This window comes from Solea solea, chromosome 4 (genome assembly GCF_958295425.1).
Source record: "Solea solea chromosome 4, fSolSol10.1, whole genome shotgun sequence".
NCBI lineage: Eukaryota > Metazoa > Chordata > Actinopteri > Pleuronectiformes > Soleidae > Solea > Solea solea.
The window spans coordinates 14,408,908-14,436,878 of NC_081137.1; the positions used below are offsets into that span (position 1 = coordinate 14,408,908).

Consider the following 27,971-nt stretch of genomic DNA (forward strand, 5'->3'; position numbering starts at 1 on the left):
ATGGAGCATTACCACACGTTACACAATCACAATTATTAACTACTATACTCTAATGCAATGATAAAAGCATTCTGAATTCACTTTATGATAAAACAATAAAATAAATTTGATTGTTGCTTTGAAAACAAGTGATTGCTCAGCCCTGAATTAAGCACAACAAAATAGACTGAGCACTGACCTTCATAGAAGCCATCATCATCCATGTCTCCATACACATAGATGTATTCCCCAGCAGTAAGTGGCAGCTCCACTTCAGGGTTGTCATTGGGGCCGTCATAAGGATTATAGCTGTTTCAAGTAAATGTTCCATGTTCCTTATTTCCACCACATTATAGCAAACTGTTGATTTGATGAGTTGACTCCCTTACTATATAATTGCTTACCTATATCTTGCAATGAAAACCTGAAGCTTTGCTGCTCCTCTGCTGGCTACATATGGTGCCGGGGCCACATCAATGTCTAGCTCCTCTACTTCACTGGCAGTGTCCACCTGACAACACCATGCACACAGGATGAAGTAATGTCATATAAAAAATGTGCACAAAAGGTAAGGAAATTTGTGTTAGATGGTAGATTATTTCTTTGTTGTAACAATGCTTTTTGGCGATACATCTCATACAGTTGAAAAGCCTGTTTATTTCTAATTTTAAATGGTGCCACATTTGTGGGCTGAGCAGATGAGTTGAGTATGTGGTTGCGCCTATGAAAAACCTCCTGTCTTCTGCTATTGACTCGTGTTTTAACTTATTGATCAGCATGAGGAGAAGGTGCCAGGCTGCTGTGGCTGTGTATGATTCTTCCACATGCTACTGAGGCCCCTGTTTGTTAAAATAATAAATTGTTAAATTAGCAATAATGTCTTGTTTCTTCAGACTTCAATGATCAAGTCCAATAAACAACACCAAACAAGAGTCAATAAGCTCTTTGGCATTGGCAGAGAAGATTTGGCAAGTTTTTCTTGGGTGCAACCCACATACTCAACTCTGCTGCTCAACCCACAAAAGCATTGTCCACACATGCATGTGGCACCAGTTAAAACGGAAATAAACAGGCTTTTCAATTATATATATTTTTTTTGCCAAGAAGCATTGTTACAACAACAAGAATAATCAACCAAACACAATTTTACTTAGGTTTTTTATACTAAGTTCAGCAGGAGACAGACTGATAAACAAGGAATTCTAGTTTAGCATTTTCTCAAAAAAGAAATTTCTCACATATTTCTCAACAAAGTAAAAAATAGAACATATATATATATATATATGAATATATTAATCTATTCACTGTGAATACAGATCTAAATGTGTCACTATGTGGAGTTTGATTTCCATCCATATCAACTACACAACAACACAATACAACAATAAAGATTGTATTTATAGCTCCCTTGGAAAAACCTTTTTCAGGATAATCACTTACAACTACTTCTGTATAACCTCCATAATCCACAATGGCCAGAGGATTATTTCACAAAAAAAAAAAAAAAATCAGCTTTACATGAGTGTGGTTAGACGAGCGATGAAAAGACCACCTTCCTGTCTGTCACTCAAGACCAGAGGCTGACACTTTGTAAACAATAATTCTTGGCACCAACAATTCAAATGATTTCTCTTATGTATGGGCAATATGTTCTCTAGAGTATTTAGCTTTAGTCTGTGCTTGCATGGGAAGACAAAGAGGTTGAGGAGGGTTTTTAATCCATTAAATCCACACAATCTATGTGTTCATGTGTAGCTGGCTCAGTAATCTTGATAAATTATCTGTCCGTCTATGTAGAGAATAAGAAAACAGAAATGTTGAAAGCACAAGGGAGTACTTTCACAAGCCTACAACCAAGGTTTGACACTAACCAAAACATGAAATGTAGCACAAACGGAAACCATTTTGGATAAGAGACACTGGGTTTAATGCAAGTCAACCTAACCAGAAGTAGCAGCACTAACTATATCTTTCAACCACAGTCAGTGTGGCAAAAACATTACTGATGTTGTGCAATAAGGTGTAACGCAATAAAATATAAAAAAAATATTCCAGCAACAAATAACAATTTACTTTAAAGTGTGACAATGTCTGCTCTCTCCCTCAAAACACACATAACACACACTGACTGAAGCCAAGGGGATGACAGCTTTATGATACTGACTACATCATGCCTGAATCACCTGTAAGAAAACACTAAACATCATTATAGTGAACCACGCAGGTAGGCAGGTCAGTCAGTGACAGGTACCCCAGCGAATCAACCTGTTTGGACCAAACTAAATGGCTGGCCATGTTACAGTATAACCACAAACACTATGTAGAAATGAATATAGTCTTTCAGTCGTTAAACAAACTGTCCACTCACTGGTGTAAACTCATGTGTGCCGTGACTTATCTATTTCAAAACTGACATCATGTTCGACTGGAGAAGACCTGAAACTAGTGATCCATTACCATGAACTCTTAGGAAAATGTTAACTGACTTCGGACTTCACTTTTCAAAACAGACGGCTATGACCATTTCTTATATTCAGTATATGGAAGGCTATAGAATTTTTTTCCCAGACAACGTTACATATTAATGGAATCAGGATTTCAGAACACAACACATTCCGGAAAATAGCTAGAACAAAAACAAAGAAAAAGTCAAAACGTTTGAATGATGACATGAGTAAGATGACTTTCGTAGAATTGTACCTCATGTGTTGGACTGGATTTGTGTGGACTGAGGTGCGCGTCAGACTTGGGGGTGAGGTGCGTGGTCTCTGACTTGCTGGAGGAAGAGGCCGACTTGCTAACACTGATGGTGGGCAACTCACGATGCTTGGTGACGGGCGAGCGCTCCAACCTGGACAGTCCCGCAGCGTGGGGGGTGGCCCCCATTCGCAGCGCAGCTGCCACATCTAATAGGAGAGAGGGAGTGAGAAGATAATACATAATCCACGACTATAACAGACACCTCCAGCCCTCTCACTGGTTAACCTGCTTCAATCCGTGAGCAGCTAGGTGGGTGAGGGTCAATGGTTGACATGCAGGAGGCTCAAGGTTGACTGATTAAACAGTTGAGGGAAAAATCCTGCCTCCATCTGTCTGAGGTCAGAGGGCGCTCTAAGTTGTGGCAACGTGTGTCACACCAGTGGTGTTAAAGGGCTTAACTGGTTCCACGGGCCACAGACATTTCTCTGACCCTCCTGTGATGGTGAGAATTACACACAGACTCTGCCACGGTGTTGGACTGTGACAGTGTGGGTGAGATGACAGGTTAGAACATGCCGTGCTTTTATGACGGTGAGTCCGACACATGTTATGAATAACGGAGACGGAGAGCGTACCGAGCGGATCATTACCCTCAGGGCAGGAGAGAGTGTCACCTCCCTCGAGACTCCAGAAGGCTATTTCACCCAGAGACACCATATCCCATGAGCCATCAGTGCAGTCTAAAACACATGAACATCGTAGGAAAGAAAAAGGTTGGATAGACACTGTACACACTCTTGTTATGTTCAAGGCAGCTTTGAGTGGAACTGCATTCTTGTTTTGCCTGGAAGCATTTCCTCTTTCAGTGACCGGATTATCTTTGGAACTGAAAAGATCCGATTATCCTATACAATAGAAGTTGAATTACCCGTTTGTCAATGATTGAACTATAAAGACATCCTGAAACAAGATGGATTATGGCAGTTATTGTTCTCAGAGTCATCCAGTAAAGATGATAAATTCAAAGAAATTCTCTCGCATTTGCAAACATGCTCTGTTGATGTTACGAATGACCAAAATCAATCTATTCCTGCAATCAAGTTGGTTAATATTGTCTTTTTTAATCATATGAGTACATGTTTGTGATGGTGAGGCTCACCTCGCTCTGTGGTCAGGCCCACCCCATTGGTCAGAACAGAGAGGCTGGGATTGTTGAGGAGGGTAGAGCTGGCCAGGTCCACCTTTGAAGCCTGTAGTCGAAACTTCTCCAGCTCTTGGGACAGCAAGCCAAACTGCTCACTCTGGCTGCGACATTTCTCCTCCAGTTCTCGTACCTTTGACTACGCATGAGGTGCAACAAACAAACACAGTGGGCAAAAAACACAAAATAAATCCATTTAAAAAGGAAACATTTAATAGTTTTACAAGATATCATAAATTCATGATCACTACAAAAATAATCTACAAGCACAGGAAAACCTATGACCTATAACGTATGACCTATGCATTTATACTATAATAAAATCAGTGGTTTCCTGTAATACATGAATCCTCTAACCCTGTAAAGATAAGAAAGATTTCTTGTATCTATCAATTATAATACATTATGAGTATTTTTACCATCAAATTCGACATCTGATTTTATTTTGTTGGATTGACAAGCGGAACAACATACAGTAAATGCATTTTCGCATACATATGGTATGAAATAATAAATTAAGTATTCCATTCTGAGGTTAGAATTGGGAAAGACACTAAGGTTAAAGCCGCAAACACAGACAACACACAATTACACACTCAACGGGAAGAAGATGGGAGGGAAGTAAAGGCAGCTAGTTTTCTGGTATGACGGGACAAGCGGTAAAAACCAGAGGTGCAAAGAAAAACAGGTTATACAAAGTTACTTGTTGTGCTACTGTTTTACACTGCAAAGCAGTCAATTCACTGCAGTGTTATTTGCCAGAAAGCTACAGAGGTTGGCCTCGGCCCTTTCTATATGTGGCTGACTTCACATCCGGTTGTGGTGGGAGTTTCCTGGCAGGCTGATCTGACAAAAGCCTCTGCATGAAACTGTCTGTGAACAACATTTCCTGTTAGCTCTCACCTACGCAAACCAGAGCCTGCAACTGTTATCTGGCGACACTGAGCTGAACTGTTCATAAGTACAGAGACACTGGGAGAAAGGACTCATAGATCTCTTTTACAGAACAGTTATCTGACTTATTGATATGCTGGGTTTATGTCAAATCTAATTTACTCGGGTGAAATAAGAATGGTGCGAGAGCTCAGTATATCTGGGAGTGAATGACCCAATATACATGAAGTAACCCAAAAACTGTCTCAAATTAGCGGATGTGGCCACAGGAAACATTTATGAAAGTCTGACTGATGCTACAATTGCAATAAATTAATGGTGCAAAAACCTGGTAAAGTTCTGTAAATTTGAAAGATTTTAATAAAATTAATGAAACTGGGGTTTTCTGTTTCTACAGAATTAATTATCCAACTGCTCGTGGCAGTAAGATAATTAATTTGGTAGGTCAAGCAGGTTAAAGGTTAACATTACCTGCATGCAGTCCAGTGTACTCTGGTTAGCGAGATGATAACAGAAAGGGGAAAAGTAAAAACATGCTTGAATCTGGGATAGAACATATATTAATACAGTAGAAACACAGAAGTCTGAGTCCAGGTCAATGAGAGAGTGACTGTCGGGAGCCAGAATCACTAGAACGTCTCTAAGCCGCCAGTACGTGTCTTTTGCTCTTGCATGACCACATGTGTTCCTTATAATCATTCAAGGAATGTTTTTAACAGATTGAGTGAAGGTTTTCTGCTGACTTGGACACAAAGCTCAGACTCTTGAAGAGCAAAGAGACTTTCTCCTGTGATGCACTGGGGTTTCAACTGAGAGAAGGAAAGTGAGTGAAACAAATGCAAGAGGAAGGAAGCGAGCAGTTTTTCCAAACAGGAGCAACTATACTCTACCAGCTCCCTCCGCAACACAAGCTGAGTCAACTCCTAAAATAAAATACACACTTCTTTTAGGGACAAAATGCACATACAGCAGATCATCAACAGACTTGAAATTTCTGAGTTTTCTTTGTGGTCTTTTTTTTTTCTTTTTTTCTCAGACAGACAGGCACTTCAACTGTCACCGATTCACTTTGCTGATTTCAAATTCAGCAACGCACACAATAAAGGTCCCAGGAGAGCAGAGAAGCCATCTGTTTAAAAGCTATTTTTAGGCCCATCAGTGCAACAAAAGTAAAAGTGTTGTCTGTAACAGCTTCTCCACCAGGTGTTTAAGTTACACACACAAAGAATGCACAGTACTGGATGTACTACAGATGCAATAGGATACCTTTGGTCTATTTTACTGGTCTGAATAATTGCACTCTCTTATCTACTTTACACCAAGCTAGATACACATTGATTAAAGCATTCGATTTTATCCAGGCAGACATGGTTGTGCAGTCTGAAACTCTTTTGTGTAGTTTTATAAAACTTGATGATTTTTTTTTTATTTTGGGAAATCATACTACAGTACTGGAAGCATCTCAGGGCTTTATTATGAGGTAATAAAAACATTGCACAGTATGAAAACATTTAAATGCTTTTCTTTTTGATGAGCAGTCACTGTGGTGTCATACAAACTCACCTCCAGCATCTGAACCACTCCTTCATGCTCCCTCTTGGCAAATAACTGAGCCTGATGATTAAAAGATATTAAAGTCAGTGTTGGGTCATAAAAGTCGAATGCAGAACACAGCGACCTCTGTTGACAAAAATCTGTTTGTTTTCTTTATAGGTGCCCAAAGGTTGCCTCCTGCTGGACAAGACCACCCATTTTCCCATAATTAGGCTGAGATATGGGCTTCTAAGTGTTTGATTTAGACTACAGAGGAGGCTGTGCCTCTTACCCGCTGTAACCGTTTGATTTCATCCTGCTTGAACTTAAGGATAGCCAGTGCCTGCTCATGTTCCAGTTCCAGCTGCTGCCTTCGCTCGGCGACCTCTCGCATATGCTGTTCAGAAAAACATGTCATGACAAAAATATTTAAATGACCATTTTTTAGTAGTATGGCAAGACGTGAAACTGAGCGTCTGTTACCTTAAGGACCTGATCTAGGTTCTCCAGTTTGGCACGGAGTCTCTGGTTCTCCTCGAGAACTGTATTGTGTTGAGCGGTCACTTCAGAGAGATCTTCCCTCAGCTCCTCATTCTCAGCCCGAGTCTGGATAATCAACAGTGAGTTAGACATAAGGACCAGTTTTGTTGTGTTGACATGACTGATGTCTTCTCTGCAGCTGTCAGCTTTGTTGGTTGGTCGAGAATTATTATTATTATTATCATTATTATTCTTATTAATGACAATAACAATAATAATCATAATTAAACCAATTTAAATTTAGATGGAGCTCGATAAGAGTTTGGGAGATACTGACCTGGTCGAGCAGCTGTGCCTTCCTCCTGAGGAGATCTGCCTCCTCCTTTAGTTGCTCATTTTTGCCTCGCTCATCCTCAAGCTGGCTCTCCTGTGACAAAAGCACAAGTTCAGATTCAACTGGAGAAAACCATGTCCCTAAAATCATCACTATTCCCATTATGTCAAACAGCACATGAGAAAAAAAAATCTTACCAAATCCAGACATCTCCTCTGTCGCTTCTTTACTTCATGCTCAAGGTTTTCACATTCTTTTCTCTTCTTGCTCAGCTCACTTTCCTGAACAAACGATACACCCAGCTCTTAACATGGCTTAAACAGAACAGAACAGCAGGATGCACTATATGTATGTATGTATGTAATGTAATGGCACATGGTTTGCTTTTACATACAGTAATGCAGGATACATTGGCTTTGACCTCTGACATGACGGCAATGAGGTATTAGAAAGCTTAGCATCCTTTAATTATTCTAAATGCAGCTTACATGTAGGACAAGCATAGGAGAAATCAGCTTATTTCAGCAAGGCCACTGGACCTCAGTCGAGTATTACCACTGTGATTGTGAGGGGGGACGTTACTGAACAGACAGGCTAATTGCAGCAAAGACCAGCACCAGCTGATTGGAAAATATACTGTACAGGACACAGAGTGATTACACAGCAAGACAATAACAATAATTAAATGGTCTGATTGTGTCTCTGTCAAGAGCTTTAAATGAATAATGCTGTCTCTTTCGTCTTGAAGGATGATCTGCAGTGTGAAGCTAAACTGCCATGTCTGGTTGTGAACTATATTTATGGTGGATCCAACTTAGATATTTTTGAACAGATTTTAGTTGTTCCATTCACTACGTTCTAAATCTATCTCCTTGCTATTAATTTTTTTCCCTCAGGGTTTTTAAAGTAACTTATTAAGAACTAAGAGGTTCTTTATATGGTATGTGACCAGTGAAAAGGTTTTATGAGCATTCAGATGATATTTTCATAGGCCTCACATTTAAGAATGTGAAACCTAGACAATTAGCAAATTGCACCAGCTGCATTTTAACAGTTCTTTTTTGATCATTCTGTGTTCTACGCCAATATAAAGTATAATATGTGACATTTCTGCATTAAAATATCAAAAAATAATGGGACTATTTGTTACATATTTTGTGGAGCAGTGTACGTACATTAACCAAAACATTTCTAATACACTTTAAATCCATAGGAATTTGTATAGCTAGGAAGGAAACATTCGGTAGAACTAGTTGGCCAGAATGTTAAGTTGTTTCTTTTCTTTTTCTGTATTTATTCATCACTAATGGATTATGACAACTCATTGGCGTTTGCTACTGCTACAGCTCTGCCCATGAAGCACAAAAGTACAGGGGAACCAAAAAAGGACAACAAAACAGCAATTTCCGTGATCCCACACTCCCCTGTCTTTTGTTATTTTATTCTGGGCTAAATGCTTATATTAGCATGTTATCATATGATTCTGAATTATATATTTCTCATTCTTACATCTTACTTAATCATACTGTAAGCATGGCAGTCATTGGTTATGCAATTATTTATTGGAGACACTAAAATGTGGATTTGGTGGTGGTAGACAAAAAGTGAGGAAATCTAACACTGGGCAGAATGATGGAAATCCATCCACACTTGCAGATGTCATAGATATTTGAGAACGCCAGCCTTGATTCTGTGAGAAATTAGTTTACATGACATTTCAGTGTTTACTCAGCTGCTTGGCTTTGTCCAACACTGTAACTCATTAAACTCATCTTAGAAATCCCATTGTCTGAGATCTCACTTTTCTAAATGACTCAGCCATGCTTGAGATTGCTCCTTAATCTATGATGTAAGTTTGAGACCGTCTTAACAAACTAAAAATAAAAACAATCAGGCTACATAGCAGCTATTTTCAGCATTCTCTGATAATGTTTAAGTCAATTAAGAAAGCGCTAGTCAAGCCCAGTTGCGTTTTAGATACTGAAAACAAAAAGCTTACTCCCTTAATTTTCTGCAGCTTGACTTGGGAGAGAAATCTGATAGTACTGTATATGCGAGACCTTTAAAGCGTACATCCTTAAAAATACACTGGTACATCAGCTTGCAAAATTTTTCACACTGCCAAAAAACAACACTACCAGCTGAATGTAATTGGTGTGTGAGATTAGTGTAAAGTCAGTGTAATGCTGGTACGATCCTAATGGACACAAATCTCAGTCATGAAATGATGAGTGATCCTTTTTGTGTTTGTTTTGACATTACATACATCCCATATTGATGACAAAGATAATGATACTCACACCATTTCTCTACAATCAGCTCTGCCTTTACTAGGTGGTGTTTTCATCAATTCTCCATCATGACAAAGAAAATCTATACAAGAGGGGACTGTGGTCTGACTAATGCCGGGATCAGACTACACGATATACTGTATGTGTCTTTCACAATGGTCACCATGTGAGACCAATCAACGTTGACACCACTGTGCAAGTTCATAGGTCACTGGGCAGGAGGGGAAAGGTGTTTTCAACCATAGCTGCCGAAGCATTGTGGGTGATGCTTGAGGTCTTGTGGTCAGACCCAAAAAAGAAAAGAAACAAAGAAAAGATTGTGGACATGTTGTTCATTGTCCATCCTCTTCTTCGCCATGTTTATGTCTGTATGTTAGGCTGCATCAGAGCACTCTGTTATTCTATTTGTCAGTGTCCGGAAGCACGTCGTAAGAGATGCCGGACTAGGCAGGGTAAAATTCTAACATGCATCTCGTCCCCGCCATCAAATCTGTGATCTTTAATTATGTTACACCAGGGGTGTCAAACTCAAATGACCTGGGTCCCAATGAGCATCGAGTCTTGTCAAGCAGGGGCCGACATAGAGGAAAGTGGAAAAAACACTATTTAGTAGCCGGTGGTCAATATAAGACATTCATTATGATATTAGACAGAATTGCAAAGTAAAATTGCTTGTTTTGATATAAAATGATTCACAATAAAAACATATTTATGATGCACAAAAACAGAGAATTAAATTGAAAATTTAGCAAATAATGACGAGGATAATTGTGATTAAAACAGCTTAAATATATGTAATCTCATGTTACATTTAATAAAGCAATGATTACAACCGAATGTCTTATTACTATTATAAAAATATTGCTGGCAAATACATTTAGTCTTATATTCTGTCTCTATTCTATCACCTTGCACAATGGTTGGCGGGCCGCATGTAATTGATTGGAGGGCCACATGTGGCCCCTGGGCCACCAGTTTGACACATGTGTGTTACACTAATGGAAAAGTGTCGGTCACGAGCAAATTGCTTGAAAATCGTCCTGAATTTACGTCGTCTGATCCCGGTATAAGACACCAAGCCCACTTCGTATTTAATAATATTCAAACGATGAAGAAAGATGTTTGTCCGTACGGCTCTGTGATGGACTGGCGACCTGTCCAGGGCCCCTGCCTTTCACCCTATGTCAGCTGTGATTGGCATTGACGATGAATGAATGAATGCATTTTGAAGTATTACGATAATGCGAGTCGCTCTCACCAGAAACTCAAGGCGCTGCTCTTTGATGTGCTCCTCCGGATGGGAGGGGGTTGGGCTGAGGCCCGGTGGGGGCGTTACTCGCAGCCCCGACTCCTCCTCCTCGCTGGGAGTCTTCTCACACCTGGACGGAGCTTCATCTAATGCCACACATGGGGTCTCTCCTACAGCCTGACAGGGACAGGAATATTCATTCACTTTACATTTACAGAGCTCAACTTAAAAAAAAACAAACCCAAAAAAACAAAAACAAGATTCAATGTGATGTTATTATAAACAACTTGTTCAACATGTTCGGATCCTAAATGAAACATCACCAGCTGGTGAGAGGGGAGTAAATGTGTGATTGTGATACTGAACTGTGACACTAAACATTACACCCCCTGCTGTGAGTGAGGGATTAGCGGCAAGCCTCCTTCCCAGTGGTCCAAGTACAATCAGTGAATAATCCAGGGGGAATCCCTGTAGCCTGCAACACGACTGGAGCTCATTTGCGAGAAGTCTGTCATTGACATTTGTAATTAGGTTATGTGTGAATGTCTTGTATGTACTTCTGTTTTTTTTACTTACAGCTACACATCAATCTTGAAAACATGCATGGTTTTGCCAACTGGGATCTGGGTGGGGGACAGGCTGACACTGGTGAGGGGTTAAGAATCGGGAATCAGTAGCTAATTTTAGAGCAAACCTACTTATGGCTCAGAGTAAAACTGTGCTAGTGTAGCCAAGGCCGTGACCCATTAACAGGATCAAAGGCACTCAGCCACGTGCACTCTACTTCCTTAAAATTGTTAATCTCCAACAGGCATATCTCTCTAGATTTTAGTTTTGTTCTGGCTTGTTAAATAAATAAATGATATAATAATAATAAAGAGTACAGATTCATAAACTGTAGTTACAGGAGGTCATATAAATCAGACAAATCCCATAATCCAAGGTTTCTCAATCCTGGTCCTGCATGTTCTAGATGTTTCCTTGCTCCAACACACCTGATTCAAATGAATGAGTCAGTATCAGGTGTGTTGGAGCAGGATTGAGAAACCCTGCCAGACCTATTTAGAAAAGTTGTTTCAGATCACATCAGAAAAAAAACTGTAAAGAAATGAAACACAAATTAATTGTCAGTTTTATAATATTGTCACTAAAGAGTTAATTGACAAATATTTTGGGCTTATATTTCTCACATCATAGGAGTTGGTTGTGGATGCTTCACACAAGAGACACACATCTGTCCTGCTGGAGTACAAATATGACACTAAACGCTGAGCAGACGCTTTCAGAAAGCAGTTGATTTTCACTTCTTCGACAAGATTTTTCCAGCATATATAATTGTATCCATATAGATTAACAGGTGACATAAAAATCACATGAAAGTCTTTTAAAGGGCTGTTAAAGGTGCAGGTGTTTAATTACGCAGTGAGTATCAGGGACAGTGAAGGTTTGTTGTTTTTTTAGCAGCATGTCCAAGTGCTGCTAAAGACAGAAAGACCTCAACATGAGGTTGATTACATAGAGCACTTGTGTCAAACTCATTTGGCCCACCATACAATAATAGGGGGTGGAGTGGCTCAGTGGTTAAGACCGCCTGTGGTTAAGACCCGGTGTGCAAAGACTTGATTGTAATTGTATTAGTAAACTGTTGATTTCAATGGAAAAGCATATACAGTATGTTCTTCTGTGAGTACTCCAACTGATGTGTATATAGTACATGTTGATATTTAGCCATTCTGAGGCAAGGGTAAATCCATTAATTTTATTTATGAAAAAAGTATCCATTATCTTCAGTAATATATCTTATCTTAACATGACGTTTGTATCAGCACAGATTTAGAGACGTGTCTGTAAAGGTTACATTTCTTAGTTCATCTTCTGGATAGTGTTAGCAAAGGTAATGAACGGCCAGCAGGAGGCACTAATACTTATATTGGCCCCTGCACAAAAACAGTGCACAGGTTTGAGGGCCTTTAACAAGTGGTGCATTTTTGTCCATCTTTGTATTAATTTCTCTCTGTTGTATATAATTTAATTCTTAATTTGCTTGCAGCTAATGATCCTACCAATCCACTAGTGTATGTGTGTTCAATGTAGCAGTGATTGAAACATTAGTCAGGAAAGCAAATTTGAAAAACCACAACCATTTCATCCATTATTCCACTATAACTGTAGGTCTTCCCCTTTTCTTAATGTTCTCTGCATTCATCACAGCCTAAACAGTCACACCAATATTACATTTAAAATTACCTACGTCACCATCAGTCTTAAAAGAGCAATACTTTGTGTTAGAGGAGCTATGATAAGTTCAAAGCAAACATAATCAGGGTTTAGGCGATGTGTGATATAATTCTGACATGCTTTTGACGAATGAGCACGGGGGGGATATTACATAATGCCTCGTTTATAAAATGCTATGAGGACTAAAGGGACCGTTGTAGAGAGAGCATTAGACCAAAGCTTAAGCTATTAACAATCATTCCAAAGGTTTTTGTGCCAACACACTAACCTGGAGTCTGTGTTTGAGACTATATTCTCAAATGGATGACATGTAACTGTGGGGAAACCACATTTCTTACATTTTCAAGCAGAAAGAGTTAGTTTTTTTTCCTCTTTGATGCACAAAACATATGCAACAACTGATTTCAATGGTTACTTGGCACATTATGCTATTGCTGAGTTGATAGCAAATACATATTTTCGCTAAATGCTATTGCAAAGACTAAAATACATGAGCTGAAAACATTACCAACTTCAAATATAACTAATGCCAGGGCAGTTTCGTGGCACATAACATTTCTATGGCTTTCATATGAACTTTCAGCCCCACATTTTAATTGAGTTTTCCATAATTTGGGAAAAGAAAACTCCGATATACTGTATGTGTGTGTTTCTTTTGTGTTTACATTCCGGTCTTTCATGTCCAAATCAAAAATGTGTAGAAAAACAGGCTGATAGAAACCCACCAAACGACTTTTCAACAAATACTTAACTCTTCAGCAGGTTTGAGCAGATTACAGTATAAATAAACAATTATCCTGCAAAAAGGAGAAAACAATATTCCTCAGAGCATCACATGTACTTGAGCCTGTGAGGGGAGGAGGAAACATCAATGACCTTTGACCACTTTTATCAAGGCAAGACAATAACATACTATAATGAAAGTGAACGCATGAATCATGTCACAGCAGGATTATACTAGCACATGAACCTTTTTATATGACCACATATAAATATAGGACCACATAAACTCAGGAGTTACCTATTTTGTTCATTTGAGAGGTAGGTTTAATTTATAACTATACTAATAATTATAACTGTAAAATAAGTACTAAATCATACTGGGATTCATGTACAGGATAAGGTTGCTGTGATGGCTGTAATAAAGTGATATGAACGATAACATGACACTTATTACACAGTGAAATAGATTTATTGTCAGTCATATTGGGTTCTCTAATGCTATGGTTAGCTTAGTTTAATATCTCAATAACAGCTTTAAAAAGCTAATCATTGCACAGTGATAAAAAAACAACACACTGGCATATTTAGTACTACACAAGTCTATTTGTATTTATTCTACACTATTATTCAATGACTGGTGCTATTCAAATACATTTACACTGCAAACAAATACACTGGGTCCTGCAGCCAATGGAGTGGTTTAAATTAGTGAGAATTAGATGATAAGACTGGTTGTAGTAAAAATATACTGACTCCATATTTACAAAACACTTACAGCTAACAATAATGTGCAATATTTCCTGTTTTATTTAACTTGAGAAATGCAGATTAATTGGTGAGCATAAAGGTTAGATATAGGACATTGATCTTATATTTTATATTGTCATATAACATGTTAGAAATTCACACCTATAAACTTTGAACCCCTCTATTATGCAGAGATGCATTTAATTCACTTCACAACTATACTGTTAGACATTTGGCTTTGAAGAAGAGCTGCAATTTAATGAAATGTTTACTCAGTTTCTTCATTTTCGCACTGTTTTTATGTATTTTACATTTCCTCTGTTTGACTAAATCATCATGTGATGCTGAGAGCCATAACAGAAAACAGCAGAGAGCAGGAGTACAACACATCTTTGTGGTTTATCTATAATAATGTGTTTAAGCGTATTTGAGTGTCCAAAAAAGCGCTATATAAGTAAGATGTATTATTATTATTGTCCTTCAACACAAACATTTATTTGATGATCTCAGGATTTTATGAGAATTTACATGTGTTTTACAATGCATCTACACAATGCTGCTAATACTAAAGACACTGCAAACTTTCCTATAAATCCTTAGAAATAAATGGCTTAATGAAGACATCCAGAGTCTGAGGCCACAGCAGGTGCTAACGCATGTGTTTTTAAATCAGTTCTAAATCAATCTACTTGCAGTCACTGCCTCACACACTAAGGTGCCACGGTGGACACTTCACACTGATGTGGTCCATGTATAGTGAAGGATCAAGTACACCCTGGGCCCATGCGTACTAAAGCAGAGCCAGATCCCATTCAGCAGGCCCTGAATGCCATAAGCACATTGGTATAATCCCTGCAGACTACTGAAACGGGTAACTGGATCACTTCCTTTAAAAGCACCTTAATGGATTGGCCTGGCTGTTAATTTTCTTTTTAATACAGAGCATATCAATGTCTACCGATCAAACACTCTACCACCCTGTCACCAAGTCAGTGTGCCCAAATTCTACATCTGGAGGCTCCAAAACATTTGAGTGTTACAAAACTAAAAGGGTGTCCTTGACCACAATGTCCCACGTCCCATCTTCCTAATGTAGGAAAAAAGTGGCAGCCTCATTATAAACACATTTGATTAAATTAATCCTACAAAACACCGCCTTTGCTGCAGGTCATATTGTTGCACCAACATGCATGCAACATACTGATAATCTTTCATGATGAGCTGGTGGTTTAACAAGTATCACAAATGCATCACTTGCTGCCTTGTGCCAATTCCATCACACCCAGCTTTCATCGTGACACTGATTAGTTTTCAGTGTTAAGTCTCAACTTTGACTCCTGCACCACTTTAGCCTCAAATCCAAGCAAACACAAACACAAAGTTAGCCGAGGACAACTCGCACACTGAACCACAGAGACCGACACACGGAGACAACCTACTCATAAGACAACCTACCCCCTTTTGTGCGATCTGTGGCAACGTCAAGGCTTCCCTTTACCTGCTAGTTATCCAGAGCAGGGCGAGATAGAAAAGACTTTAGTGTGGCTGGAGTCTTACCTACCGTCCAAAACCCTCTCACCGCTGCCGCAGCAACAGAGAGAGGATTACTGGACTGTACCATTCTGTTGTTAGAGGGGATTAGAGTTCACACAACATGGCCCATTTCTGGGTGTGCGCCACTGGAAGTGCATGTGTGTGTGTGTCCCACAAACGAGAGATTACCACAATCGGTATTTTCATTTGTGCTCCAGGGTACAGTTTTACTCTACTTCACAAGCAGTGGAAACTGCAAGTTATATGCCTTTAAAGTGTATACTGACAATAATTCAGCAGGAATTGTAGCATTGAAATGTACCTCTCTAAAAGGACACTGGGGAAATTCCACTTTGCCTTGTAATTCAATTCAATTAAATCAAAATCCATAGTATATTTATGATAATGCAATGCTGCCTCTTAGAAGTGAATTCACAGAGATCAATATAACATGCCGAGAAGGATCAGAGTATGTGTGTGACTGTGGTATCTTTGATCAGGCCCAAGTTCAAGATGTGGAATCATATCATTATGGCTTGTGGCAGATTAGTGTTGAGTCCAACAGGAAGCCATTATATAACACTGTCTGCAATGCAGCATCAGTGCCAACATAAACATTCACTAGGTTTCAGGAAATAGTATAATCCCAAACTAAACTGCAGTCCAAACATCATCAGTGCTCCAATGTGTGAGTGCGGTATGTGTACGCGACCTAGTGTGTGAGTTGTTTTTGTGCTTTATAACGACTTAGGTCACCTTGTCAACACATTGTCAACACTGAGCTGTAAAAATTCCTACATTTTCCTGATTCATTGAAACATATTTCCTTTGTTTTTTGCAGAAAAAATATCTAAATTAAAATATATATATGTTGGAATATGTATCATAAAATATCATTCCTTATTTAGTTTCATTCACATTTAGTTACAGCTACAATCTGGCACATTTACATGTGAATATCCATTCATTTGTGCTGTTTCTAGTAACATATTACTAATAAAACAAAATAAAAACAAATATATTCATTTATTTGGTAACACAACATCGGGCTTCTCTCGTTTTTTTCCCCCATTTTAGTGTAGTTTAGATCTAATATATGCATGTGTTTCATATTTATTTATGTTTTTGTTACGTTTCTAAATAAATAAATGTGCTACATTCTTGCTCATGTACAAAAAACACAGCATGGGGCTCAGAAGATTTGCTGAATATTTTGAGGCCTCAAACCTCTTAAGTTTGAGAAGCTCTGACATAACAGGTTATTAATCTACGGATAATTTTCTCTATTATATATATATATAAAAAGATAAGAGAGCAACAATGCTGTTTTGATCTCAGATCTAAAATTACAGTTGAATTAATGTCATCACGTGTGCATGGGTAAGATTCACTTATTTAAGTGCACCAAGAGGGTTCAGTGTAAACCAAGAGGGTTCAGTGTAAAGCTGTGGTGTGCAGCCTGTGCTTTGATATTAGGGGGTGAGTGTACCTTTTCCTCCACCTCCTCCGTCTCAGTTTCCCTACACTTCTCTGAGCCGCTGGGCTCGGGCCTCTGGTTCTGGTGCTGCTGTGTGCACGATGTGACAGACAGTTGCCTCTGGAGACGCAGTACCTCCCTCTGAGACTCCCGCAGAAGCTTCTCAAATTCCACTCTGCCAGAGGGAGCCGGGGAGCCCTGTGCAGACATATGCACATGTAGTGAAGACAAACACATCAATTTTGCATTAATAGTTATTATTAATGTAACTTCAATTGTAGTTACAGAAATATCTGTATCTGACTGATTCAAAGAATAATCATCTCAATGCATCTGTAGGCATGCATACTTTTCTTTTGTGTTTAGATTTTTGTTTTGATTACTGATTAAATGTCGTTTTTACTAGTGTGAAGTGCTTGACTCTTCCTTCTTATCGCCGTCATCACATCCATGCATATCTAACCCTTCACTGTGTAAAACAACAGATGTTCACATTCAGGAGTACGAGCTGTTGAGTCACTGCACCAGTAATATGAACAGGCACTTAGAAAGGCAGCCTATTCCTGCACAGTCATCTGTGCATCAGCAGTGACGCAGCCTTTGTAATATGGGCTTAGTAGGGAGTTAGGATGAGTGCTGCCAATGTTGTCCAGCAGAGAGCGAGCTTGTGGCATTATGAGCCAGTGGTGGGGATGAATAATAGAGGGGTAGTGATGTGGTGACTGTGAAAGAGTGAAGCATCAGGTTACATTTTTTTTAATTTTAATGAATAACAGTGGGCTGCACTGATCCATTCCTCAGTCAAGAACGAGTTTAGCTTCAACTTCTGGACCAGAGTTAATGCTAAGGAAACAAGTTAGCGCTAGTGCTAGTTGCAGGGCTTATGGGGCCCTTGGAATAAAACTAGAATAGAAACTGTTTCAGGAACAGTTAATGCTTCAGGTACAAAGGAATAACAGAAGCCACATCTAAGTTGCAAAAATATAAAATAAAATAATATATAACAAATATAAAAATAAAACTGACCAAAAATAAAACAACAATTACTACTACTGACTCGCCTGGTGTGTGTCAATTTGAGCATGAACAAACTTCAACTATAAAATAAAAATAAATAACGTAAGCTCAACAGTAGTTAGATATCTAAATGTATCAAAATATTTCATTAGCATGTTTTTTTTTTCTCCACACACTCCTGGGGAGCCCTTGGTTATCAGGGGGCCCAAAGCAGCCACTTAGTTTGTTTATGCCCGGCGCTGGCTAGTTGTGAATACCTTAGTGGTGCCCAGTCGTGCCTCTAGTTCTCTACACTCCTGCTGTAGAGCAGCAATCTCTTTGTCCTTAGACAGAAGTGTATCAGCATGCTGCGCAAGGTCGCGAGCTCGTTGCCGCGCAAACGCCCTCTTGTACTGTTCCACCGAGCCGGGTCTCATCAATGATGGGGAATTGACCTGCACAAGAGAAAAGAGAGGACAGTAAACATTATTTGCTTATTATCAGCATATTTAAAGGCCAATAAACGAATGCTCATGTATACATACTTATACATGAGGGCATTCATATATACACATACATGTAAATATTCCAAAGTAAACAGAGAAAAGAGGAAAAGAAAGTTCAAGTCCCTCACAGTTTGTAAATGTCAAAAAAGGTGTTACTTATATTTACAATATTGGAGGCAGGCGAGAGACACTGAGACAAAAAAAAGAGAAGAGGCTTTATATTCAATATTTAATCCACTTCCTCCAACCTTTCTTCAAATATCTGCATTCATTTGCTTAATTAATACGACTGGACTCAAACATTTGTCAACCCAGACTACTTTGCGTTGTCCTTGAGAGAGCAACAGGAGGTGAGCAGGGAACAGGTGCACACAGAATAAACAGCAGCCAAGTCAGACAGACAGTAGGTAGGTGGTCCTTAAACTGACTGCTATATACTGTTAGGTAGATTAAGAGACTGATGAATCATCTCATCTCTCATGATGTCTGTTCTGTCACATCAGCTTTCATTACAACTCAAAAAAGTAAAATGTAAATGATCGTATGTGGAAAAATGTGGTCTGTAAAAAAAAAAAGGTGCAGACAAAACACTGCGTAACTATTTCTACCAGCTACACTGAAAGTCTGTCTTGGATCTGACTGTACTGAATATGGTTTGTTGACATTACTGTGTGTTTGAGTGCTTTTATGCCATCAGCATCGCAAATAGTACACTGTATTAAACTGCCCGTCTTAAATATATTACTAAAAGTGTTATCACCACCTTATCTTTTAAGCTAAAAAAAAGGATCAGGATCGAGGATCAGCACATATAAGGAGAGTTTTGCGATTACTGAACCAACAAACTTAATATAATATAGAAAACTGAAATTAAAAATGTTTAGTGTGTGATCCATTGTGTTTGATTGATGGTCTTCTTTGAGTAACACTTCGTCTTGGAAACTGAGTTCTTCTCGTGATGCATTTAATTATTCAAAAGGGTGCTTGTAGTTGAAAACAGGGCTCCCATTCATGGAACTAATTACTGGACATTATTATGATGACTTTGATGGTGATGCATTTGGGTCAGGGTGCAGGCACACACACGCGTGGCCCACTGTGAAGATGTTTTTATTTGTGTGGTATACCACTTTGAGGTTGGCCTCCTGCAGTTTTCGAGCTCTTTCTTCCAGCCTCTTCGCAAGAACAGCCAGCTCTGTGTTCTTTCTCCTCAGCCGCCTGACCTTCTCCTCGGTCTCCGGGGCGCTGCTCTTCCGCTAAAACACAGGGGAACAAAAATGATCACCAGACAACGCCTGCAGCAAATACCAACACAGCCATGCCAGACAAAAAGGTCACACAAATATTGTTATTCAGAGGGATGTTTGAAGAACATGTTGATGTGAGATTTAGCGATTTAACAATAATCTAAATCATTTTATCAGATTGCTTGATGGAGACCCCTCACACTGAGCAAGGAAAGCAAGTGAGTGAGATAAGTAAGAGAGGGAGAGAGAGCCATACTAAACCCACTGCTGAGCTACTAAATTAAGACATCATTCTGAATAGTGTGCAAAGAACTGTGGGATGAGCAATTAAAGCCTCAAAAATAAAGAGAGATCTACGGCTGCTAGAGCAGAACTAGTGTAATTTAAACGTAATTAGACTCTGTAATTAACTGGGTTAAAACAGAGCATAAAAATACAATTCTAATAGCACCAGATGGCAACTAGAACTGACATGGTGCACTCACTGCAGAGCTGACTACTGTAAATAAAAATACTTTATTCAACTAGAATAAGTCAGTAACATACAAATACACTCACTTGTTATTAGGTATATAATCCAGTCTAATACAACATTTAACGTTAACTTCTACAACTCAAAGCTTAATGTTTAGGTTTTTTTTATTTAGGAATTGTTGATGAAACCATTTAATCTTTCAGCAGGATGTGCAGTACTTGGTGGCGCTGTTGAGCAACATTGCTTTATACAAAAGAGGGGTGTCTGTTATAGATGACATCACATCACATTTTAGTATCGGCTCAGCTTGCTTGGAACCTCGCCAAAAAAGGTAGCCAAAAACACCAGGTACTATCCCTAATGGAAAGGCAAAAAAAAGTGCCAGTGCTGTGTAATGGAAAAGCACCATTAGACAAACAATAGTCACCTATTTATATGCTGAATAAATAGATGTGAAAAACTAAAGAAACTAACTGAAGAATTGGCAAACAGATGTTTTAGTCACCCTGTCTGTGTGCACCTGGCCTACTTTAGGAAGTCAAGATGAACTGCTATATTTAGTCTTACCAGCAGGGCATTTTCCTCCTTCAGTGTGGCGCAGGTCTTCTCCAGCTCATCAAGGGCTCGCAACAGTTCCGAGTTTTGGCGGACCAACAATCCATAGTCAGTGCCGTTCTGAAAAACAAGAACAAAAGAAACAGATGGACAGTTTAACTGTCTGCTATTTTGAAATGATTATTTATTTTAAGGAATCGTGTCCCAGTGTCAGTTACAATAAGGTCTCTTCCACTGCTGTGTTTATATAGCAGGGCCGGCCCAAGCCTTCATGAGGCCCTAAGTAAAATTTTATTTTGGGGCCCTTTATCAATGCCAATAATAAAGAAGTAATTACATGATGCTTCAGGGGGAATTCTGCACAGTTGTAGCTTGCATCGTCAAACTTCCCAATGTCAGCCTGGCATGTTCTTACCATTATACTGTCTTTAATTTTAAAAGGTAGCTATCTCAAAAAAAATATCATGTGTTGTTTTTCACTTAGTATACAAAATGGCACAATACTAAGAGGGGAATATGGTGTCAGCCTAATAAAAAGTGAACAAAATAAAAAAAAAAGACAGCATTTATTGTTACCATGTCAATGACTTAACTAGTTGTGCAAAACTGCAACAACAGTTAAAGTAAACTTTTATAAATTATTATATTATCATTAAATATTTAAGTATTTGAACAGAATAAACAAATAAATAATAAAGAGATGGAACTGTAACAAGATAGCAAAGTGGTTTAAGAACACAATGTGTAAAGAACATTTGTCTGAAAACTATGTAAAATGTGCACTCAAGACTCATTGTTATCATCGTGCACAAACAATAAAATAAAATAAATAATGAAGGCACTTAGTTCACTTAGGCCTTAGGCCAGCTCTGTTACATAGCAATGACTAATAGTGGCTGACAGAGAAGCTTTTCATTAGAACAACCCAATCAGTGTAACCACTGGCTCTGAACACCTATTACACCATTCTGACTCAGCATGAGAACAAGAGCTCTGCTCTCACATCTCATTGTGAAGGGAGGCGCAAAGACAAAAAATTGACAAAAAAGATTTCACCCTCTGTAACATCGGGTTTTTGTCTCATTTCATGTTACAAAAGTAGGCGTGTTTTAAACTTGGCTTTGTATGTTGTGATGAAAGCTGCTGCTGTATATTTATGTCATTTGTCTTGTACTGAAATCAGCAAACAGTGTTGAGGGTTTTATGACTGTTTTATAGTCATGTGCTAATAAGCGTGTTATGTGAGGGCAAGGCAGCACAAAGCAGACGTCAACGTGGCAGATCGAGACTGTCGTGGGTGTTTATAGTCCATGTGGAGGAGACGTGGAAGTGGTGAAGCCAGAGTACATCAGTGCCTGTGTGTGTCAGAGCTGCGCTAGAAGACCTGGCACACATGAACAGAATGGTTGCAGTGAGAGCAGCTGGACAGACATGGCAAACCGATTCGCTGGAGGTGAGAGGATGGGGAAAAAGTTAGGAAAGCAATTACTGTTGAGAAAGGGAATCCTGCTCGGAGACAGCTGTGGTCACTTTGATCAGTGACAAAGGCCCCCGGTCAGACCTGGCATTAGCATCTTTCCTCAGTGATGGCAGTGCATGTGGACAGCACTAAGTACAACTGTTCACATGGAGCGTTAAAATGCATCCCGCATGCATCTCCTATAACCCCACAAGACCCTTTATTATTTAAATGTTTTTCAAACACTTAAATGAAAGGTAGCAACTGTATTTTAAGCATATAATACAGACTTAAGCATACATAAACAGTAGATACTTTATTTGTGTATTTATTTTGAGTATTGTCACTCTCCACACAAAAAAAATCTTTTCATGAGCCCTGAGAAACAACCCGTCTGCAGCTTTATATCCCCATATATCTCGTATATTCGGATATAGCCCAAAAATATTCAGATATTTACAAGCCATAACGCCCAACCTTAAGTCTGATTGTGTGAGTACTGTAACAGAGAGAGAGAGAGACAAACAAAGGAAGCTGGATGAAACAAAGCACTACTCAGGCTGCTGGATCATGAAATAATATTTGAACTTGTAGAATTACATTACATTACATTACATGTCATTTAGCAGACGCTTTTATCCAAAGTGACTTACAATGGAATCAAGTACGATTAGCCAGGGGTGGAATCGAACTTGCGACCATGATGTCTTTGGTACACAAGGTAGGGTCTTAACCACTGAGCCACTCCACCCCGTAGAAAAAAGAAATCATATGATAGCAGTAGTAATGTTGTGGCTGTGGCTACAAATAAATCAGTGTATATGCAATGAGAAATGTAAACAACTGTTAGTCAGAGGATCTCAGGAATGTGGCCATGTGTGTCCTCAAAACACCTAATGGGGATTTTAATTGGGAGCATTCAGACCTGTACTTAGTGCTCTCTGGACATGGCCGGATCACTCAGGACGAATGTTAATACCAGATCTGTACAAGGTCAAACAGAATGTTAATAATACTGCAGACAAAGAAAGCAAAGCTGAGATAGACCAAGTGCCTCACTATGAAAAATGAAATTCACATGTGAAACACCAGTGGACGTGTTCAGATGTCTGTATCTTTCATAACCAGAAATAAGCCTCTGACACATTACTGCATTTGCAATAGACATGGTGCACAAAGCCTTTTGAAACTATGTTGCCGTGGTAACTGCAGATGATGGGCTAATCTAGTGGCTCCCTGGTGGGTCTTTAATGCTACTGTACCTGTTATTTGAGTCAACACTAATGACCAGCTGTTTAGTGGAGCAGCAGCTGAGGCTTCTGTGTGATGGTGACATGGAACATCCTGAGTCTGAGTCGCTGGTTGCAAACTAGTGCCAGAGCAGCCATATGGTCACAGACTCACAATATTTTGTATGAAATTATAAACATGTTCTGGTGAGAAAAATATGAATAGAAAAAAATAGTGGCATGAAATTTGTTATATTATGTGTTAAGGCTTTTTTTTTTTTTTTTTTTTAAATGTGATCATATGAGGCACTGACCACACAGTCATTGCTGACCTCACCCAGCCTGACACTGTAATCGTGCAATGATGGCTGCCAGTGGCTTCCCAGTGAGAGTCCTATCTCATGGTGGTTCCTGATATCAGCAAATTCATCGCTGATTATGCATTACTTGGTCCCAGCTCACCACGGCTCGACTCCACACGGTTTGGTTGGTTTTCCATGACAATATAGTACCTCCTCAACGTGGGTGGAGTCATCACTGCACTGCTGCATGAAACTGCCGTGACTTCGTTTTACGCAACACACACAAACTAGTGACTTGTAAAGCAGTTGTTTTCAGTGTACTGAATCATTAGAACCAGTACATTGATGTGGCTCACAGTCGCCGGCTTCTGGCAGTGCTAAAATACACCAGACTCCTCTGTTAAATATTGAGATTTTAGACATTTCTGTGCTAAATGTTGGAGATTAACACACATTTTCAGGATTTTTAAGACTTTTTAATTGATTTTTACAGTGCGGCATTGTTCAGTTTGATTCTTGTGTCGCACTTTTGCTCCTGCCTCTTCCTGTGACGGCAATCAGTGGCCGGCAGTCTGACGACATCACACATAGTGTCAGCACCTAGTCAGAGCAGGCACTAAAAAAACAGGTACCAGGTACTACCGCTAATGGAAAAGCAAACTTACACCAAACTTGGAGTATCCCTTTACTTTACACTAACACCCATCTCAACATGGCAGACTTTTAGTAGCGGTGGAAAGTAGTTGCAAATTATAAAATCAATATCAATCCAGACCCACTGCAGTTTTCAAAAAAGAGGGTATGTTTTACTAAATTGGCAAAAGTAAAATAAGGGAACTGAGTCAGCATACACATTTCCATTAAAACTGAACACTCCCTAGTTCGGTTCAAGCTTTGGTTAGTTTGTATTATTTCTGCAACAGCCATTCAGTTTATTTATAGTGTAATTGTTCGATATTGGCTGTGGCATCAATCCCACACTGGTTTCAGACTACTTTCTTAAGCACAAGGGATTCTAAGTAAAACGATATTGACAAATAATCATTTATTTCATAGACATTAGCCACACCCTTGAGAAGAGCATAATAATTCCTGTTCATGTGAATAGATCATTCCACTACGACTTCTACTACTGCTGCTGCGGCGGCTGCTGTTTCAAGTACAAACAAACCTTGACACAAGGGCTGTGTAGTTGGAACCAAATCCTGTTCACATTCACAGGTGGGACTGAACATAAAGGTGAGAAATGACTAACTGGCTAAGTGAACAAATGCCCGACACACAAAAAAAAACACACACTGACCCGATCTTCTCATCCCCCCTAGATGATATATAGCACATAGAAAAACTGCAAACAAAAGCAAATCCTTGTCGTAAAAAAAAAGTGAACAGCATAAAACCAGACTCTTGTCTTTGTTGATGGTAAGAGAATTTTTCAGGGACACAGAAACTGCTTATTCAACCGTCTTGGGTTGATTTATTTCTTGTACTGAGATGTTGGAGAAATGAGAGAGGGCTCTCATTTTACGTTTGCAATTATGACACCCAGATGCACTGTGCACAGGTGAAAATAGCAGCAGCCATGTAGCAGCTAATAAAATAGGGCATTGTGTCTAAAAATGACATTGTAATGTTCCGCTCCAAAGAGGGACAATAACAAAGAAGTTATGGTGGCAAGCCAGAGAAAGAGATCACACTGTAAAAGAGCTGCAACTATCAGAACCCAAGAGAGTCTTTTAGATTTCTTTAGATGTACTTATACTTTTATATTTGAATTTCTTTTTATTTCATAGTTTTAACATTCTTGAACACGAAATTTCTCACATTTTCATTATATAGGCTTTGACTATGTCCATCCATTATTTGAGGCTTGGAGACTCCGGTTTATACCACTTCTTTGTAATTGATTGTATTTTACAGTTTTTTTTTTCATCACATCATCATTATTGTCATATAATAACATTAAGTATTAGGTATCTCCTATTAATTTTTTAGTATTAGACATATTATTTTTCCTCAACATAATAGAACAGGGATCCATGTTTTTTTTATTTGATTTAAAATTTAAAGACAAAGCACTGGAGGCTCCCACTCACATGAACCTTTGTGTCTTTGAGAGATATTTTTTCCATCAGTCAGTGGAGTCAGTACTGCTCTTCCTCTTACGACAACAGTCCAACCAATCACCTCGGAGGAAGGCCAGCCTTCTTCCTTTCTGATTCAAATGATTTTGGAGTCCATCCATGTCCTGTAATTGTTCCGTAGGAATCATAGAAGAATACACCAGAGCATTAGGTAATGCTGGCAACCAGCCTGCTGCCACAGAACAGAGCTGCAGGTGGTGAGGTCTACTCAAGGCTAGTTTATTAGCATTCAGTCATACCTCCCCTCTCACAGTGGTGTGGTTTTCACATTGGTCTGGCTCAGTGAGCGAGGCAGATGTAACTCAGTAGTAAGAAGGTAGGGGTCTTCATTCAAACGTCTGTAAGATGAGCATGAGCCTTGGGCAGGGGCAGATGGAACTGATGGAGCCATCTCCTGATGCCCTGTTTGAAAGTGTCTGTGATAATTGTGGTTACATGCGGATTATAAAACACACATGCACACAAACACACACACACACTAGTTTACGTACCCATTTACTCACCCTTGAAATTGTATAGGAGGGTTACCCTGCTGTACCCTAACATGAGCTCCGTCATACATTTTATGTGAGTTGAATTAAAGCAGAAATGTGCAGGATATTTGCCCTAATTTTACAGCTTTGGAGTCATTGTGATGGCTAAATGGGTCATTACAGGGAGATTGGGGGCTGTCTCCACTCCTCCTACCATGTGTTAGCAGAAAACCAGCATTGCAAGATCAGGGCCTGGACCTGGAGTCCGGAATGCAAAGTCACAAGACACAAAAATTGCTTTACAACACTAAACACACACACCCAGCTAACTGATCAAGGCAGTGAGAGCATTATTTTAGACGTTAATCATGGCAGAGTCAGTGAAAAAGAAGCAGAGAGAACCATTTGGCATAGGAAGTGAGGAGGTGAGGAAATGACTGTCTGACCGAGCGAGGGGCCACCCACGAGTAAACATCAGAGTGGCTTTTTCAAATGTCGAGAATTGAAAAACACAGAGGCATGCAAAATGGATTCTGATCTGGCATGCTTTCTGTTTCACTTGTAAGTATCTTAGGGATGGACACTGTTCTCTACGCATGGATGTGTATTTGCACTTTCTCAATGTTTGCTGTTGTTGTAAAGGCGTTTACTCGCTAGCATGTTTGTTTTCGATGAGTCAGTGATGAGTTTTTACGACAGTGAGGATAAAGCGGTAGACAATGGATAAATGTTTACGGCGGTGTCGTAAAAACACGGCCTCCAAAACTGTAGGGGGAGCTCCGTAGAGAAAAAGGCAACAAACTTAAATATTATTACTACTTTATTCCCCGGAAAAGTGAATAAAAAGCAAAAAAAAAAATAATAGATAACCCTTTTTTTTAAATCTTATGGCTCATCAGAAGTGCTGTATGAATGTGCGTTAATGAGTGCAGGTGACCTAAAATTTGAAGCGCTATGAGAATATGTAGATTGCATAACTAAAATGGAGCAGACAGAAAAGTAAGATTAACCAAAAGAAAAGAAAATTAACCAATCTACATCCTATTAGCGTGATTTTGCCGTCTCTTCTGTGATAGGGCTATTGTATGATTGCAGGTGATAAAAGCATTATAGCATTATAAGTGGATTATTTGGTACTGTGTGTGATATACTGTGTTGAAAATCCTTCATTAAATCGGGGTCAACTTTTCATGATCACACCATTCT

At 39.2% G+C, this 27,971-nt stretch overlaps 1 protein-coding gene across 12 annotated transcripts in view; it reads right to left on the reverse strand.

The window, feature by feature from the left end:
* Positions 1-27,971, reverse strand: part of LOC131458302 (RIMS-binding protein 2) — a 60,283-nt gene that overhangs the window by 14,324 nt on the left and 17,988 nt on the right. For 7 of the 12 annotated variants that reach the window (XM_058627293.1, XM_058627298.1, XM_058627295.1 and 4 more), the window contains 16 exons: positions 21,171-21,278; positions 20,009-20,137; positions 18,654-18,830; positions 17,392-17,577; positions 10,671-10,838; positions 7,319-7,402; positions 7,125-7,214; positions 6,791-6,913; positions 6,600-6,704; positions 6,338-6,388; positions 5,665-5,697; positions 3,839-4,019; positions 3,315-3,419; positions 2,680-2,885; positions 384-490; positions 179-288 (listed from right to left, as the gene is read on the reverse strand). In XM_058627293.1, coding sequence (XP_058483276.1) covers positions 179-288; positions 384-490; positions 2,680-2,885; positions 3,315-3,419; positions 3,839-4,019; positions 5,665-5,697; positions 6,338-6,388; positions 6,600-6,704; positions 6,791-6,913; positions 7,125-7,214; positions 7,319-7,402; positions 10,671-10,838; positions 17,392-17,577; positions 18,654-18,830; positions 20,009-20,137; positions 21,171-21,278 — 1,963 coding nt within the window. Of the gene's footprint in view, positions 1-178; positions 289-383; positions 491-2,679; positions 2,886-3,314; positions 3,420-3,838; positions 4,020-5,245; positions 5,267-5,664; positions 5,698-6,337; positions 6,389-6,599; positions 6,705-6,790; positions 6,914-7,124; positions 7,215-7,318; positions 7,403-10,670; positions 10,839-17,391; positions 17,578-18,653; positions 18,831-20,008; positions 20,138-21,170; positions 21,279-27,971 lie in introns of all 12 variants that reach the window. The other 5 variants (XM_058627292.1, XM_058627300.1, XM_058627291.1 and 2 more) reach the window with 4 other exon arrangements.